At 33.6% G+C, this 16,557-nt stretch overlaps 1 protein-coding gene across 5 annotated transcripts in view; it reads left to right on the top strand.

Annotated features, from left to right (window-relative positions):
- ERCC6 (ERCC excision repair 6, chromatin remodeling factor) overlaps window positions 1-16,557 on the top strand; it is a 106,464-nt gene that overhangs the window by 46,454 nt on the left and 43,453 nt on the right. For all 5 annotated transcript variants that reach the window (XR_013485217.1, XM_020996886.2, XM_078150909.1 and 2 more), the window contains exons 6-8: window positions 4,902-5,030; window positions 9,316-9,474; window positions 16,317-16,452. Coding sequence is in view for 4 of the 5 variants with exons in the window: in XM_020996886.2 (XP_020852545.1) it covers window positions 4,902-5,030; window positions 9,316-9,474; window positions 16,317-16,452 (424 nt within the window). In the remaining variant the exon portion in view is untranslated. The remainder of the gene's footprint in view (window positions 1-4,901; window positions 5,031-9,315; window positions 9,475-16,316; window positions 16,453-16,557) is intronic.

Genomic DNA, 16,557 nt, shown 5'->3' with positions numbered 1-16,557 from the left:
ATATATTTACTTTTCCAGGATTCCCTCACTTCCTGTCATTTAGTATAGTGCCTGGGACATAGGCACCTAATAAATGTTTGTTGATTAATCTTGAGCTTGTATTTCAGAGTTTCTTCTCAGCTCTGACTTTTTCATCAGAAGTGCTTAAAAGTTCTCTATTCTATTAAAGGTGCATTCTCCCCTCACCCCTTAGAATTGTCTTCATCTTTTCAGTGTAAGTTATTCTTAACTTGTAAGCCTTTGTCTTTTGCCTGTTGATTTCTATTTCATCTGTTATAGAATTCAGAGAGCCCATTTCTTGTGTAAGTGTTAACTACTTTCTCTTATAAGCTACTTATTCTCATTTCACTCTTCCCCCATAGCTTTGATTTTATTCTTTTATTTCTTCTAGTTATTCATACAGCCCTTGTGGAAAATCCATTTTCCCTCTCTGAAATCTCTACTTCCATTTGTTACAGAGTTACTTAAGCGTTTTCTTGGGAGGGGGGCAGATAGAGAATTCCTAGATTTGCAATAATTTTTTTATATTAACATGAAGTTTTCTTTGAATTCCTCATTTTTCTGGCTTTACTTCCTGAATTGGGACTGTGTGCTAGGGTCCGGTTTTGCCCCCTACTGGTTTTTTGAGTGGAGTGGCAGCCCTTCTTGGTCTCACCCTGGCTTTCTTTGCTGATCTAGCTCTTGGGTTTAGGACTCTCTGGATCTAGAAGTTTAGAGTGTTAGGTCTTCGGGGCCATCTCTGGCATTCTCAACAAAGAATGTTATGGACTTCAGACATTACCTCCAATTTACCCTATATCTTGTATGTACATAGGTGTCTGTATCTTGTTTACCCTATTACAGTTTAAGGAGGGCAGAGATTTTTCACCCGTCTTTGTATCCCCAGCACAGTCCCTGGCACATAGTACACTTATAGTGATTAGTTCATGGAGTTATTGTGAGATTCAAAGAGATAAAGTTTGCTGACTACTCTATATTAATTTGTTATTACTGTGGCGATGTGGTGGTGATGATGACAATATTAGTTTTAATCCACAAAGTTGAATAGAGTATGAATCTTATTTCAGATGACTAAAGAATCTTTCAGCCTCAGTGCCACATATGCACATGCTTAAAAGCAGGTAGATTTTGTCTGTGAAATATGAATATGATTCTACTGGGGCAACTTCTTTCTATAGATTTGAAATGCTCATATGTGGCAGTACTTTTATTTACCACCTCTAGTGGTCATTTAGCCAATTCGAAAAAATATGTGTAGTTCTTTTAATCTTTATTTAAGGAGTAGTAAACATGGCAATACAATTATTTTTATAATTTTTATTTTATTAATAATTTTTATAGTGTAATTTTCTGTGTTCTATGCACAGGACTACAGAACTCTCCCACAGTTTAAGAGGTGAGGAGGGAAAAGAAACAGAAGCCAAAACTATGTAGATTCAATGTGATATGGAAATTTAGTGGTCACAAAGAGTTAATAGATAACTCCAAGGAAATGTACTTTCCTTAACAAAATCCAGTAGGTGTTATCATTTTACTGGAAAATATGTGATGACTTTCTTATTATGAATTTGTAGGACCTTAGCTTAATATTATGGAATCAGGGTTATTTTTTGTTACTTGTAGTTCTGATCTTTCTCTGATATGCTCATATTGCAACTTAAGAAGCTGTCTTAATGGTTTTTCAAAAATGAAAGTATCTTTAGGACCAGTATTGTAATAAAAAAATGAATGGTACATTTTGAAGACATATTTAAAAATTGCATTTTGTTCAGCATTTTTATATTAAAGATGGAAAGCCATTTGGAAAAGTTACTGCAATAAAAATGTTAGCATTGTATTTCTATGTTTGTTAAATCATGGAATCTTAGAATTAAATGGGATCTTTACTTCTCATATCCAGTTAATTATATCCTATACCTTTTACCTTCTTATGCCCATCCCTCCTTTATATTTCCATAATCATCACTTTTGTACAGGCTGTCATTGCTATTCATTTGAACTATTGCAATAACTTCTAAACAATTTTCTGATCTCTTTTCAGAACTCTTCAGTCTTCATATTATTGCAAGAGTAATCTTTCTTATAAGTAGATGTGGTCATTTCATTTCCTTAAAAAAATAAAATACAAACTAATGATTCCCTTTTGCTTACTAAGTAAAATTTATTTTCCTTTCCTCGGCATTAAAATCTCTCCACAGTTTGGTGTCGTTCTGCCTTTGCAGAATTATCCCACATTTTTTTGCCTCTTCCCTCTGTTCTTTACTCCAAATTGGGCTGTTCTCTGCTCCCCAAATATGCCCTGTGGTAAAGTCTAATCGAAATGTTATTGCCATCAAGCGTTCTTTGATTCCTTGTTTAGTAATAAACTTCCTTCTCAGGTTATCTTGTAACATTTTATTTTATACCTTTCTAATGCCGTTATCATGTAATATTGTTTATTGTGGTTATTTAAGATTGAGTCTAGACCATAAGTTTGATGATAGTAAGGATGGTGTCTTATATACTTCATGCTTCCTGTTGCTCTGCACTTAATAAGTAAATTTTAGTATCAGTTCTAGGTGTTGTGGTGTACACTGGCTGAATTAACAGACCTGCCTTTGGCACATACTAGCTGGTCATCTTGACAAAGCAAGTTAACTTAGCTGGATATCTGTTTCCTTATCTTTATAATGAAGGAGTTCTAGATAATCTGGAATGTCCTTTTGCACTCTAAACTTCTTCCATTTGGATAGCAATCAGTTCATCATGGTGCTTTAGGTATTATTGTTCAGTTACTAATTTGCCCAACAATGTTATCGTCTAGCCCCACCAATTTTTCCACGTGGTTAACTATGAGTGACTGTCTAATATTTTGCTCAAGTTGTAGTGTAGTGTGACCGTGGCATTCCCTGATATATCAGCCTCATAAAGTTATTATCAAAAAGGAAATAAATTGTTAGTGAACCTATGTTATATTCCAGCACTAACTGCATCCTTTTCTAAATGCTACCAATGTGTTCGAAAATCCAGTCTATAATTTTACCAGTGCTAGCTTATAAACTTCTTACTCTATAGTTGTTAGAATCTACTTTTTACTCCATTTTGAAATGTATGTTGTTTGGTCTAATCTTTTCTTCCCTTTTGAAAACTGACATTTGGCTTAATCCATTCTATTGCTTGTCTTCTGCTTTTCATGATTTTTCCAGAATTTAGCAACTGAACAGTAATACCTAAAGCACGATGCTGAACTGATTGCTATCCATATAGAAGAAGTATAGAATTTTAGAGTACAAAGGAACATTCCAGATTATCTGGAACTCCTTCATTTTAGAGATAAGGAAACAGATGCCAGCTAGTACGTGCCAAAGCCAGGTCTGTAATTTAGCCAGTGTACACCACAACACCTAGAACAGATACTAAAACTTACTTATTAAGTGTAGAGCAATAGGAAGCGTGAAGTTTATGTAAGACACCATCCTTACTGTCATGAAACTTATGGTCTAGATTCAATCGTAGATAACCACAATAAACAATATTACATGATAACTGCATTAGAAAGGTATAAAATAAAATGCTTGACATATACCCCAAGGAAGTTAAAGATAGAAAAGTTCCATGTATACCAAAATACTTTTGGCAGCATTTTTTGTAGTAGCAAAGAACTAGAAACAAAGTTGGTTCCATGTAATTGGAGAATGGCTAAACAAATTGTGTTAAATTAATGTCATGGAATATTACTACATTGTGAGAGATGATGAATAGGAAGACTACGGGGAAGCAGGGGAAGATTGATGTAAACAGATACAGAAGTTAGGTAAGCAGAAGCGGGTAAAGAAACAATGTGCATAATGACTACAGCAGTGTGATTGGAAAAACCTAAATAAAACCAAACTGAATGTTGCAAGTTTAAAGACCGACCTTACCCTAGAAAAGAGATGGAAAAATGTAGCTCTATTCCTTATTTGCAGAAGAATGGTATTTTGGGGGAGGGGAGGGATTGGTGTTAATAAGTTTGGAACATTTCCTATACTGTCAGGTGTGGTGGCTGTGGTGGTTAATTTTTCCAAACTGTTTTTTTCCCTTTTCTTCATTAGAAGGGATGAGCCTCTGAGAATAAGGCAGAGATTTCGGGGAAAGGAGGTGTCAGTGAAGGGGGATATATTTGGAAATGAATCTGATATAGAAACAAAAGATGTTAATAAAATGTCTTTTAAAAATAAGACCTTACTCAAGGTTCCTTATTCAAGGAACTTATATTTATGTAAGTTAAGTATTTTTGTGTGTAAGTAATATTCCTAGATTAAGTAATAGTCCTCTCAACTGTTTTAACAGTAGGTGAACCTAAGATGAATTTGTTTTGATTATATATTTACTTTATTGTACAAAGTAATATGAAACTTAAATTTTTATAGTATAGGCCATATACAGAAATAGCAAGCACAGATCAGATGTGATTAAAATGCCTTTCAGGGGTGGAAGGTAGACATAATCTTTCATTGCACCATAATGTCATGTTAACTGTATTTTGGAGATGCATTAGTTATATAGATTTGTAGGAGCACTTGATATTTGTAAAAAATTACTTAAGTTTGTTTATCTTAGGAACTGTTACCGAAATTCTTTCTTTTGGTATTCCTTGAAATAAAAGGAATTATTTTTCCCAATGGAATGAGGTCTTATTTAAGATAGTGCAGATAAGAATTGGTTTGAGATGGAAGCCAGTGAGTGTAAAGACATTTGTTTTGTTTTTCCCTCTGAATCCAGTGCCTTGGGTAATGATGGCCATTGTGACATTTTGAAGCTCCTCCTTTTATGGCCTCACTTCTTAGTTCTTGATATAGATATTGAATAGCTGCCTCTGGCTTTAGATTCTCTTGGGTAACCACACTCATTAAAACATGTTTTTTCTCCTTATACGGTAGGAGGTGGAATAAACAGAGATTGGAGGACAAAGAGCAGCGTAGAAAGGCTGGAGAAGAATCTGAGGAAAGCGACGCTGAATTCGATGAAGGTTTTAGAGTGCCAGGTTTTTTGTTCAAAAAGCTATTTAAGTATGTATTATATGCTTCTTTCTTTATATTGTACCATCAGACTATTATGTGCAAATAAATATTTAAAGAATATTGTAGTAGTTACCTGTGGTCTCTAAAGGCACTTGTAGCAGTTTATTGCAAATACAAACACAGTCAAATCTAAATTTATGCCAAACACTGTTCATTAAAATTAGATGATAATAAATCGACTAAAGTGAATATTGGACTTGTTTGTATTTGTTAGCTGATAAATCTGCACAGAAATGGTTCGGAGGCTAATGGCAGTATGAAACAGCCAGCAGTGAAAATGTTTTTTCCCCTTGTTAACTTAGTTTCAGGGAGCTAAATCTTGAATTTCTTAAATCGAATTTCTTTGTAGCCATAACCTTTCAAAAAAGGCTTTAGTATTAAAATGAAATTCTTTTAAAAAATCATTTTTCTGCATATGAAACCATGGGTCTTATGCTATGATGTTCTCAAATGTTTATCTGTATACTTTCCTAATAATGGGAGATGTGATACCTTTAAGATTAAGGTGGTGCCTGAAATTGCTTAAAATTTCATTGACCAAAATTCGATTGACTGTGCTTTAAGGAACACAGGACACTGGCTATGAGATGGTTATTAACCTCAATTATCTAGCACCTGTGATTCATACTGATTAATATAAATATTGAAGAACATTTTCACTATCATTTTTCTTAACAAGCTACTTTAGGCAGCCTTTCTAATTGTGCACAGAAAGTTGAAGCATTAAGTACCTTCTTTATACTCATTTGCATCTTTAATTCCTGGACATTTATCTCTAGTAAAGGTTGATTTTTCCAAGAAGAAACTCTTGTTGAGAGTGTTAAAAATTAATTCCTTATGGAGACTTAGCTGACAGTCATTCTGTCAAGATGTCTGCTTACTAATAATATGTACTAATATAACTCCACCCTTTACCCTAAAGATCTGTAATCATATCATCTATGTTATTTCCTCTTAATCTGAATAATTGTTTTGGGGTGGGAGTGTGAGAAAAGAGAAGATAATTGAGTATGATACCCTCATTCAACAAAAAGAACAACTAAAGTTGTTAGAGGAAGAAGTAGGACTAGAATTTTAAATCTGAATGCAAATATAATATTCATTCAAAAACTAATAACTTTTTACTTTTGAGAGGTGATTGTGTTATTCATTGACCTCTAAATGTCAGCTGTGGAAAGGCAAATGAATGACTTGTTGGCAGCACTGGTCATCCCGTCTAAAATGCTTGCTTAGTAAGAGCTTTAACCTCAACAATGTAATTTAAAAACAAAAGCAAAGTACAAATAAGGAATACTAATAAAATTAGAACTTAAAAAGACAAGAAATTTTGCTGCCAACAAAAATCATAGTAGTCTGACTAATGGAAAATAGTGTATCCCTAGTTGTGTAATGTTCTCTGTCATAAAGGCCTAAATCATCAGAGGAATCACGTGAATGATTATTTTGATTTCAATGTCAAGAATTTTTAACACAGCATGGTTCATAGTTAATTGGAGCAAAATTTTACTTTCTAAATAAGTTAGAATATGACTCCTCTGGTAGTCAATATAAATATTTTCTAATTAGTTTAATTGCATAGTCCTTGAATCTGTTTTACTTCTGAAAATATGGAATTTTAAATATTTTATAAATATAATAAACTTTGTATATTTTTCTGTCTAGCATAGGAAAGGATTAATGAGGCTGATAAATTTCTCATTTCTCTTGTATAATTAAGTTTTAGCCAGGCTAATTGAATTTTAAACTGTAAGTGTATTTTTACTGTATGCAACTTTACTGTATTGGAATTAAATTAACAGAACATAGTGCAATACACAGGGGAAAGGAGTTTGGAATGTAGAATAATCCCTCCACAAAGTATTTCAATAATTAGTGTAGTACAATACTCAACAATTTTAACCATATATTTGAATTTTAAAGGTTTGTATTGAAAGCTTGCTCGGCAGTCATTTATTGATAAGACTCAACCTTGAGAGGTCAAACTTTCATCTTCTAACTCTCTTTCCAGCTACAGTAAAATATATCTTATTTTAAAATTAAATACTGTGTCCCAAGTTAGCGTGAAAATGTAATAATAATCTGTTGTTGGCCTTCAACGATTGAAATTTGTGAAAGATTCCTGAACCTCATTGTGATATAGTAGAATCTACTACAAATTCATAGAATTCACAAATTAAGTTCTAATCAAGGATTGGGCAAATATCAGAATAGTCCTTTGCTACGTTTGCCGTGTTATCTATAGTGTAGTGAACATCTTTCAGTTCTCCTTCAGTGGTTATTTCTCTGTTTCTGAAATGTCCAGAAAAGTACATTTTTACCACCTGAAATGGTACAAGGGGTGTTAAAGTTTCACAGTTATAATTAGACGACCATTTTTAATGTGTAACTGAAATTACTTTTATGTAGTCTAAGCTTACTCCTGCCCTCAGAACTGCAGAACACTTCCTCCACATCATCCTTATGGTATTCCTTCCTGTACATAAAGGTGTGTGTTAAGGCCACAGTATGGTTGCTCAGTAAATGTTAAAAATTTTTTTTGTTTTTTTGTTTTGTTTTGTTGATAAAAATCTTTATCTGTTCAAGCATAGTCAGTTCAATTTCTTTAGTTTTCTCAGTAAGATAAAAGAAAAATTCTTATAGGTAGAAATAGATATTAGAGAGTCTAACTCTATCATTCTATAGAAGAGGCTGAAGCTTGAGGAAGTTTGGTGATTTCTGAGGTTACATAGTGGTAGGTAATAGTAATCACAGTGGTATACAATGTTTGTGTACTGTACCTTAATTTTGACGTTTTAAGAAGAATCGGTCAGTATAATTGACTTACGTAGCTTATGATTTTAATCTTTTTTTTTTGCCTTGTAGATAACCTATCATACTTTAAATGAAATTTGTTTTTCCTTTTCTGAGAATTTTTATATATATTCTCTCTAAATGGTATCTTATTTTATCTGTACTATTTTTATTGTGAAATCTAATCATGTTTATCAGATTTCTTGCCACCTCACATAACTTGGTTTTGTCAGCAAACTTAATGAGAAATAATTTTTCTAATTAAGGCTTTTCCTTATGTCACAGTCAGTCACAATGCTACTATCAGACTTTTTTCACGTATGTCAAAAATAGAAGGGGAAATAATGTTCATGGTAGTCTCTTTAGCAGGAAAATGACAAATTAAAACTGTAATTCAAACTTAAGTTTAGTGTGAAATTTCAGGTAGGCACAACAGAGTGAAGAGCAAAAACTGTGGAAACTAGGAAATTCCTTTTGTAAGGAAATGCTCAAGTATTTTTCTACTTGGTCTAGAAAAGCTTAACCTTTTTGTTTTAATGGATTTATTTTTAGGTTTTTCACTTCAAACTTTATCTTAATTTCCTCCTTTGTATGTCTTTTATATTATTTATTCAGTATTTACAAAAGAAAAAAAATTACATCTTACATCCAGAGGATGTATTTCTTTTTCCTTTTACCTGTACCCACTCTAAAAAAGAGCCAGAATTTGTAATACTGTTGCAGTTTGTGATAAAATATTTCTTTTAAAAGTAAAAAACTTTTCATCAAATTAATCTTCAAGGCCTTGATTTCACACAGTCCTTACTTTTCATTTAAAATTGTTGCAGGTCTTTAAATTATCTTCTTTGTTCCTTTCTAAGTCTGATAATGGTATCCGAATAAATTTACTCCTGATAATTATTCACCATGTTCCATTTGTTGAAATCATACCTAATACTCATAATTGTTAATGATATTGAAAAATAATTTTCATTTATTTTTTCTTATTGAAAAATATAATTTCACTTTGCTGAATTTCTAATTGGATACATAGTAAATAAGCATTTTCAATATAGCCTATCTTGGTCTTTTATTAGACTGAGAGAAAGTAAGAATATTGTTTTCCTCATTTGTAATTTTTATGTAACTTTCCATATAAAGAAAAAATATTTGGAGGTTAGACAGTAATATAAGAATCTTCATCTTTTAGCAGGCAGCTCACCAAGTAAAAAAAAATGAAAGTAGCTCCTAATTATCATGTCTGTCAGTTTAATTAGAAATGTTTTAGTATTCTGTAAAGAACAAATTTGTGACATATTATGGCTAAGTACATCAATAATATATGACCTTATAAATACAGCACTCATGTAAAACACATCCAACATGTTTCTGTAACTGGTACTAGAATCTTGCCAAATGATTAATTCATGAGTACTTTCTGTTATGATCAGTATTATCAAACATTTGCCGTTTTCTTTTTTCTTGTTGGTACATGTTGTTGTAGGTACCAGCAGACAGGTGTTAGGTGGCTGTGGGAATTGCACTGCCAGCAGGCAGGAGGAATTCTGGGAGATGAGATGGGATTGGGCAAGACCATCCAGATAATTGCCTTCTTGGCAGGTCTGAGCTACAGCAAGATCAGGACTCGTGGTTCAAATTACAGGCAAGTGCTCCTCTGCAGACTGTCAGTCTGTGGAGCTCAATTAATATTTCATCAGATGTATTGCTGGTGGAGGAGGGTCTTGTGAATTATTGATGACATTTCAATTACAATATTCCTTTAATTCTTTTAGTGGGGGACATCAAAGGAAAATTTTTACGAGACAATGGAGCTGTAGGGCAGGAGAAATTAAACATGTAACACTTTTAATGAATTCCAGGCATTGATGCTTCATTTTGCAGATGAGCCCCACTAGATATTTTGGGTCAATACAGTGTCTAAGGTTAGCTTCCACAAATGGATTGTTTACAAACTCAATTACATTAATATCAATAGTTTACACAATATGGAATTTTAAATTAGATATAATACCTTTAGTTCCATTTATTAAATTTTACATTAAAATATTTGTTCTGGCAAAACACCAGGTGTGCACTACAGGAAGTATAAAGTCTATTCATGGGGAAAGTTGGAGCTTTAGATTAGGAAATTGGAAGCAGTTATCCAGAATTTCTTTTATGACTAGCGTGCAATATAACAATATTTTTAGGTCTGTTTTCTTTGGAAAGCTGCTGTTTGTTTATATTTTACTCTACCTTCTACTGATATCTAGGTCTACTTGATAAATTCTAATAATAGAAAATATTCATATTTTTATTTGATTTTAAAGAATTGTATGAAACTTGACATTTTATAAGCTTGTCTTAAGAGGATCTGAAAATAGGTGATTAGTATTATCTAAATGTGGAATTATGCTCATTTGGGTAGGATGCAGAAATGAGGTAATTTTTTTTTATTATCTTGTGTACTGAAATAGACTACATTTATAATCAAATAAACAGGCCATGAATAACTTGTTTTTAAAAAGCATAATTGAAAGACAGTTAATATAGACAAAAGTTATGATAGATTAAATTGCGATAAGACATTCCATTATGAAACCAGGTAATCTAAGATGGCTTTTTGAGTAACTGGCTTCTCATAATGAGTAAAAGGGTATCTATATTTGACTGGTATAAAGTGGGTTTCCTTTGAACGTTGAGCATAAATTTACATTTCATATAAAACCACAGTGGAAAAAAATATTTGAAAGAACTTATAAACTACTGAAAATTTGGTTTTTGGTGCCACCTTTTCCATAACTATCAATAATTTACCATTATGGAATTGTATGTTTTATTCAGAATTAGACCCTCCATTATTTTATGTACTTCAGTGATATTTTTTTTGATGACTAACCATATAGTGAATTTTGGACTTTTCTTTTTTCCTTCCAACATTACAAAACTTGTATGGATCTTATGTTTTGGGCCTAGGAAACCTAAAGTCTTCCCTATAGTGCTGTTTGGATATAAAAATTAAAACATACTCTCTCCTGAGTAGGAGCAATTGTATCAGTAGCTGAAGTCAGTACTAATAATGAGCAGCAGCAGCTGTAATCAATTAACTATCAATGCTCATATCCTCTGTTCCATAATGAAATAGCATGGCATATTGGATTATAGCCCAGATCATCTTTATTAAAATAGTATCGGTGGAAATGGTTTCAGTGAATGTGGTTATATATCACCCAAACAACTGGGCTATTTATGAATGGAGATATACTCAGGAGCATAGTCCCTTTAAATGTACCCACGTTGCCATGGAAAATTACAAAAGAAAATAATTTATGCCTACTCTTGTCCTCTGAAGCTGAATAACTACTTCATTTTCATGACCTAAAGAAAAAGAAACAGTATAGTGGTATTGGCAGGTACCACATTATAGGGTATCGAATAGCTGATACATATTTTTTCTCATATATACATATGTATATATATAAAGAGAGAGAGAAAAAACTTCAAAAGTAGTGGACAAAGGAAAGTAGTAAGTGTCAGCAATTGGTGATCTTAAAAAAAAGAAGAGATATTCAGTGTCAAAAAGGAGAAACATCGCATATGGTAAAACAAAAAAAATCTTTTCTAGTCAGCAGACTCTCTTTTCTTAATGAGTTTCATACTTTATTTTGGCTTCTGGAGTAGTAAGAACACAAAAATATTAGACCTAAAGTTAATTACGGATAGGGAATGAATAGTTCATTTCTCAAATTGGCATTAACTCTGTTAGGTCATTAGATGTCATTTAGTAAATTCTTGTTCCTAATAATTCTTGATAATTTAGCTCCTAATAACTACTTAAAAGAGTTAATGCACTTTCAAATGATTTCTGGTAGGAGCATTACTATGATTTGAATACATGACTTACTTCCTCAAATTAATTTTGAAAGACTTGACAAATTGCAGGTAGTGGACATCATTTCTAACATGTAGGTTAAAAAACTGAGGCATAGATTCAATAGGCAATCAGTGATGGCAAAGATTAAATAATAGCCATTAAATCTGATCAGAATTATTGCTACTTGCTAAAATGTATTGAGGTAATTTCTGCTCTTTTGGCTTGTTGATATGAGGAATTGGAAATGGTTACTCATTTTATAACATCTGCTTATTAGTGGTCTTTCTTACCTTTTCCAGGATCCAGCCACTCCCACATTTCAATTTAATGTGGCTCAGTTACAAAGTCCCATTTTTTCTTGTAATATTGAGAGAACAGAAAGAGAAATTAAAGGGTGTAATAACCCAAAGTTGGAGATCTTTTACTAGAATTTTTTAAATTGACTTTTTAAAAGCTAACTGATCATTCATAGTTATGTAATTATAGAATCTAAAAAGAAAAAGCTTGGCTTAAAGCATCAAAAATATGTTTATTTGTGTTATATTTGTGTTAATTTGTGTTATATTACGTGTGTTTATTTGAAAGTAGTTTTTAAATTGCATAGAACTTTTGATCAGATGCTTATCAGACATTGTATTGACATTATTTACATTCCATTTCATTGTTGTATGGGTAGGAGAACTGAACTGCATAATCTTTTGATGGAAGTCCAATGTATATGTAGAAAGGTGGGCAGGGGAGAATCACTATTCCCAGAATAATATGAAAGATAACTATACACATCATTCTTCTTCTTATACAGAAATATATTATATCTTTCTATCTGTCTGTTTGTCTCCCTGACTAGAAGCATATCTGAGGGTGCTAAGGGGCTTGTGTAAAAATTTTTTTTAAAAGCTTATAAATATTGCTGTAATGTTCCCTAGCTTCTCCATCTCACACTACTTTCAGATTGTCATATAGTATACAAAGGGATATAGCAGTGGCAGCAGCTGAGCGACCAACTTCAATTAATTCATTTAATTTGCAGCCATTTGTTAAGTTTTTATTATATGAAAGGAGAAAATTTCTCCTCTTTGAGTAAGGAAGGGCATATTTCTGTCACTTTTCTGGAACACAAGTAGGAATAGAAGCATTAAGTTGTAATTTACACATACTACTTTCTTTTTCCTTACAAAGACAAACTGATCACTTTTTCCCTTAAGTTTGACAAATTTTGAGTTCTGTTTATTGATATAAGGGATTTTGTGGTTTGTAATAATTTTATTTAAAAATAAAAGCGAGTTTAGAAGCTCCATTCCTTCTGCCCCAAGTTTTTTATTGATTTCATCATAGGATCAAAAAGCTGGAAGGGACCTTTGTGGATAATCTAGTCTGATCTTCTAATTTTACAAAACAAAGCAACTCTGTATTAGAACACTAGACTTTGAGTGGAGATTTGTATTCAAATCCCACCATAGTTACTTAAGAGTTGAGTATTCCTGGAAAAGTCACTTAACCTTTTTTTTTAACCTTGGTTTCCTCATCTGTAAAATGGGAATAATAATAATAATAATAATAATAGCACATAACAGTGTCTCAGAGGAGCCAATGCAGTCATGTATGTAAAGCATTTTACAATCTCAAAGTGCTTTATAAAGAGAGAGAACTTTGGCCCAGAGAAGTGAGGTCAGCTTCTCCCTGTGCCCTTGACTCCATCCTTTCCTGTCTCCCCTCAAAACTGGTCCCTTCTATTGTTCCTTCCGTTTCTCTCAGCTTCAACTTCTCTTTGTCCACGGGCTTCTTCCGTGCCAGCATACCCTTCCCCCACCTCCAATTTTAAAAGCTTCATTTGACCCAGCTGTTGCCTCAGTCTGTTATCCTATATCTTCTCATATCCACAATACAGAATCATAGATTGGGTTACCTTCATGTCCTTGTCTTCCAGTAGGTTCATGACTTCTTTGCAAATATATGGCTTCTGACCCTACCACTTGCCTGAAACTACTCTTGCTAAGGTTTCTAACAATTTCTTAATTGCTAAACCTCCTGGCTTTTTTTTTTTTAGTTCTCATTGTATTTGAGGTTTCAGTAGGTTTTGACACTGTCAACCATCCCCTTTTCCTGAACACTGCTTCTTCCCTTGGTTTCTGTGATGCTGCCCTATCTTGGTTCTCTTTTTGTCTAGTGTTTCTTCTCAATCTCACATGCTGGTTTATCATTTATCTGCCTTTCACAAATTGAGAGTGCTTACCCAAAATACTGTCTTGGTGCTTCTTTTCTTCGTGATCTGTGTTGGTGATCTCATCAAACCTCATGGGTTTATTGTCTAGGCAGATCACTCCCAAATCTCAATTTCCAGCCTTCATATCTCCTTTATTCCAGTCCTTCAGTGCCCGCTGTACATCTTCACTTGTCTGTCCAATTGGCATCTCAAAGTCGACTTCAAAATTCATTGTATTTGCCCCTAAACTTTCCTGTTTCTGTCGAGAGTACAAAGATAGTAATCACCTGGTATTGCAGCCTTATCATCATCCTTGCCTTTTGCCTCTTCCTCATCCCACATACCAGGCAATTGCTGTCTCTTGTCAGTTCTGTCTTCAGAACAGGTCTCATGTCCATCCTCTTTCTGCCACTCATGTGACTGCCATGCTGCTACCTTCATCACTTCTTGCTCTGCTTTTCACTGGTTTACTTATTGGTCTCTTTCCTTTGATTCTCTTCTGTCTCCACTCCATCCTCCACCCAGCTGTAGAATTAATCTTTTGAAGGCAGGTATGACCATGTTTATCCTACCCAGATCCTCAGTATTTCCTTGTTGTTGCTATAACATGGCACTTAAAGCCTTATTCAATAGTCTTCTCCCACCTGTTTTTGCAGTCTTATTTCACATAATTCCTTCTTTATTCACTTTTGGCATATTAGTTATTTCTAAACTTGATGTGCCGTTTCCTGTCTCCATGCTTTTTTTCATAGGCTCTTTACCATGTCTGTAAGGCAAATCCTCCTTCACTCTGCCTCTTAAAAAAAAAAACTCTTAAAAAAGCTTTTTTTAAAAAAAGTTCGAGTAACAGGAAATGGGGTACAGAAGTCTATCCTGCTCTACAGGAAAATAGAAGGGGAAGGGGATAAGAGAAGGGAGGGGGGAGAGATAGAAGAGAAGGCAGACCAGGGGAGGGGGTATTCAGAATGCATGCCATCTTGGGGTCGGGGGAGGGGTGAGAAATTTGGAACTCAAAAACTTGTGGAAGTGAATATTGAAAACTAAAAATAAATTTATATTAAAAAAAGTTTGAGTAGATCTGTTGTTATTAACAAATTACCTTCATCCTGTATTTTTTTTTAACTTCTTTACTCTTCTTGTGCTGTTGCAAACCTGCCCTCTTCTCCTTTGTACAATATGCTTCTATTCCTGGAATCCCTCCCTCCTCACATTTTCCTCTTAGCCCTCTGAAGAGTGCTTAGCATCCCAAGCTTTGTTCAAGGTTCAGCTCAGGTGCACTTCCTATAGATCTCTCCTGAGCCTCAAAAGTGTCAGGGCTCTCTCTACTGTTTCCTAAAGTTACTTTGCATTTAGTTGTATATAAAGATCGAAGCTTCTTAAGGAAAGGGACTGTGTATTCTGAGTATCTAACAAAGTAGTCTGCAGGTGATAAGTATTTAATGTTTCCTGAATTATTGTTGAAGGCAGTGAATTTCAGTCATCTTGAATATTCAGTTATTTAGAGCCTAATGTATTATTTATCAGAGGCAGTGTGGTGTAGAAAGCGATGCTGGATTTAGGGTCAGGAGAGTTCTTAGTTTGAATCCATTCACTCACACTATCTGTGACCCTTTTGCCCCTTGAAACATAGTTTTCTCACCCACGGATAATATTGGGGAGAATCATAGTAGTACTTTCCCTTAAGGGTTGATGTGAAGATCAAATGAAATCATGTATGTAAAGGCACTTTGTGAGACTTTAAAGTGCTTTATAAATGCCAACTATGATTTATGCAGCTAGATGGAGCAGTGGGTAGAGCTTTGGACCTTCAGTCAGGAAGATTCATCTTCCTTAGTTCAAATCTGGCCTCAGATACTTACTAGCAGAGTGATCCTGGGTAAGTCACTTAACCCTGTTTACCTCAGTTTCCTCAGTAGGTTTTGACACTATCAAATGTGCTGGAGAAGGAAATGGCAAACCACTCCAGTATCTTTGCCAAGAAAATCCCAAATGGGGTGATGAAGAGTCAGATAGAACTGCAAAACGACTGAACAACAATTGTTCTGTGCAAAGCCACATATACCTATATAATAAATAAGAAAAAAAGGTTTTTGTCAAGTATGTTTGTTTGGTTTTCTTTTTATTCATTATACCATCTTTTTGTGTCTAGATAAGATACTTCTATACCATAAAAACTTTAAAGAAGAGCTTTATTCAATTTTTTTCTATATTGACACCTGCATCCATTAACTGCTTAGTGATGGGAGCTGTAGGTATTTCCCTTTCATCATGTTTTAACCCAATAGATTTTTTTTTCATTAAAGAAAATGACAATCAATTTCCATAGTCAGTATTTTTTTAGTTTAACTTGTTAGGTCTGTTTTTAATCCAACACCTTTACTATATTTATTTCACAACAATGTTTTCTAATTAAATGTTTTTATTTTAGATTTGAGGGATTGGGTCCAGCTGTAATTGTATGTCCAACAACAGTAATGCATCAGTGGGTGAGAGAATTTCATACTTGGTGGCCTCCATTTAGAGTTGCAATTTTACATGAAACTGGATCATATGCAAACAAAAAGGTAATGTTGATATTAATATAAGATTTCTTGGTTTCCCAATTTAAGTCCTTTGATTTTACTTATATGACTTCTTTCATTTGTAGGTTTCTGAAACAAATATATACT

Source organism: Phascolarctos cinereus, unplaced genomic scaffold (assembly GCF_003287225.1).
Source record: "Phascolarctos cinereus isolate Bilbo 61053 unplaced genomic scaffold, phaCin_HiC Scaffold_3;HRSCAF=262, whole genome shotgun sequence".
NCBI lineage: Eukaryota > Metazoa > Chordata > Mammalia > Diprotodontia > Phascolarctidae > Phascolarctos > Phascolarctos cinereus.
Note: the sequence above shows the minus strand (reverse complement) of the source record. Positions and strands in the feature narration are given on the sequence as shown.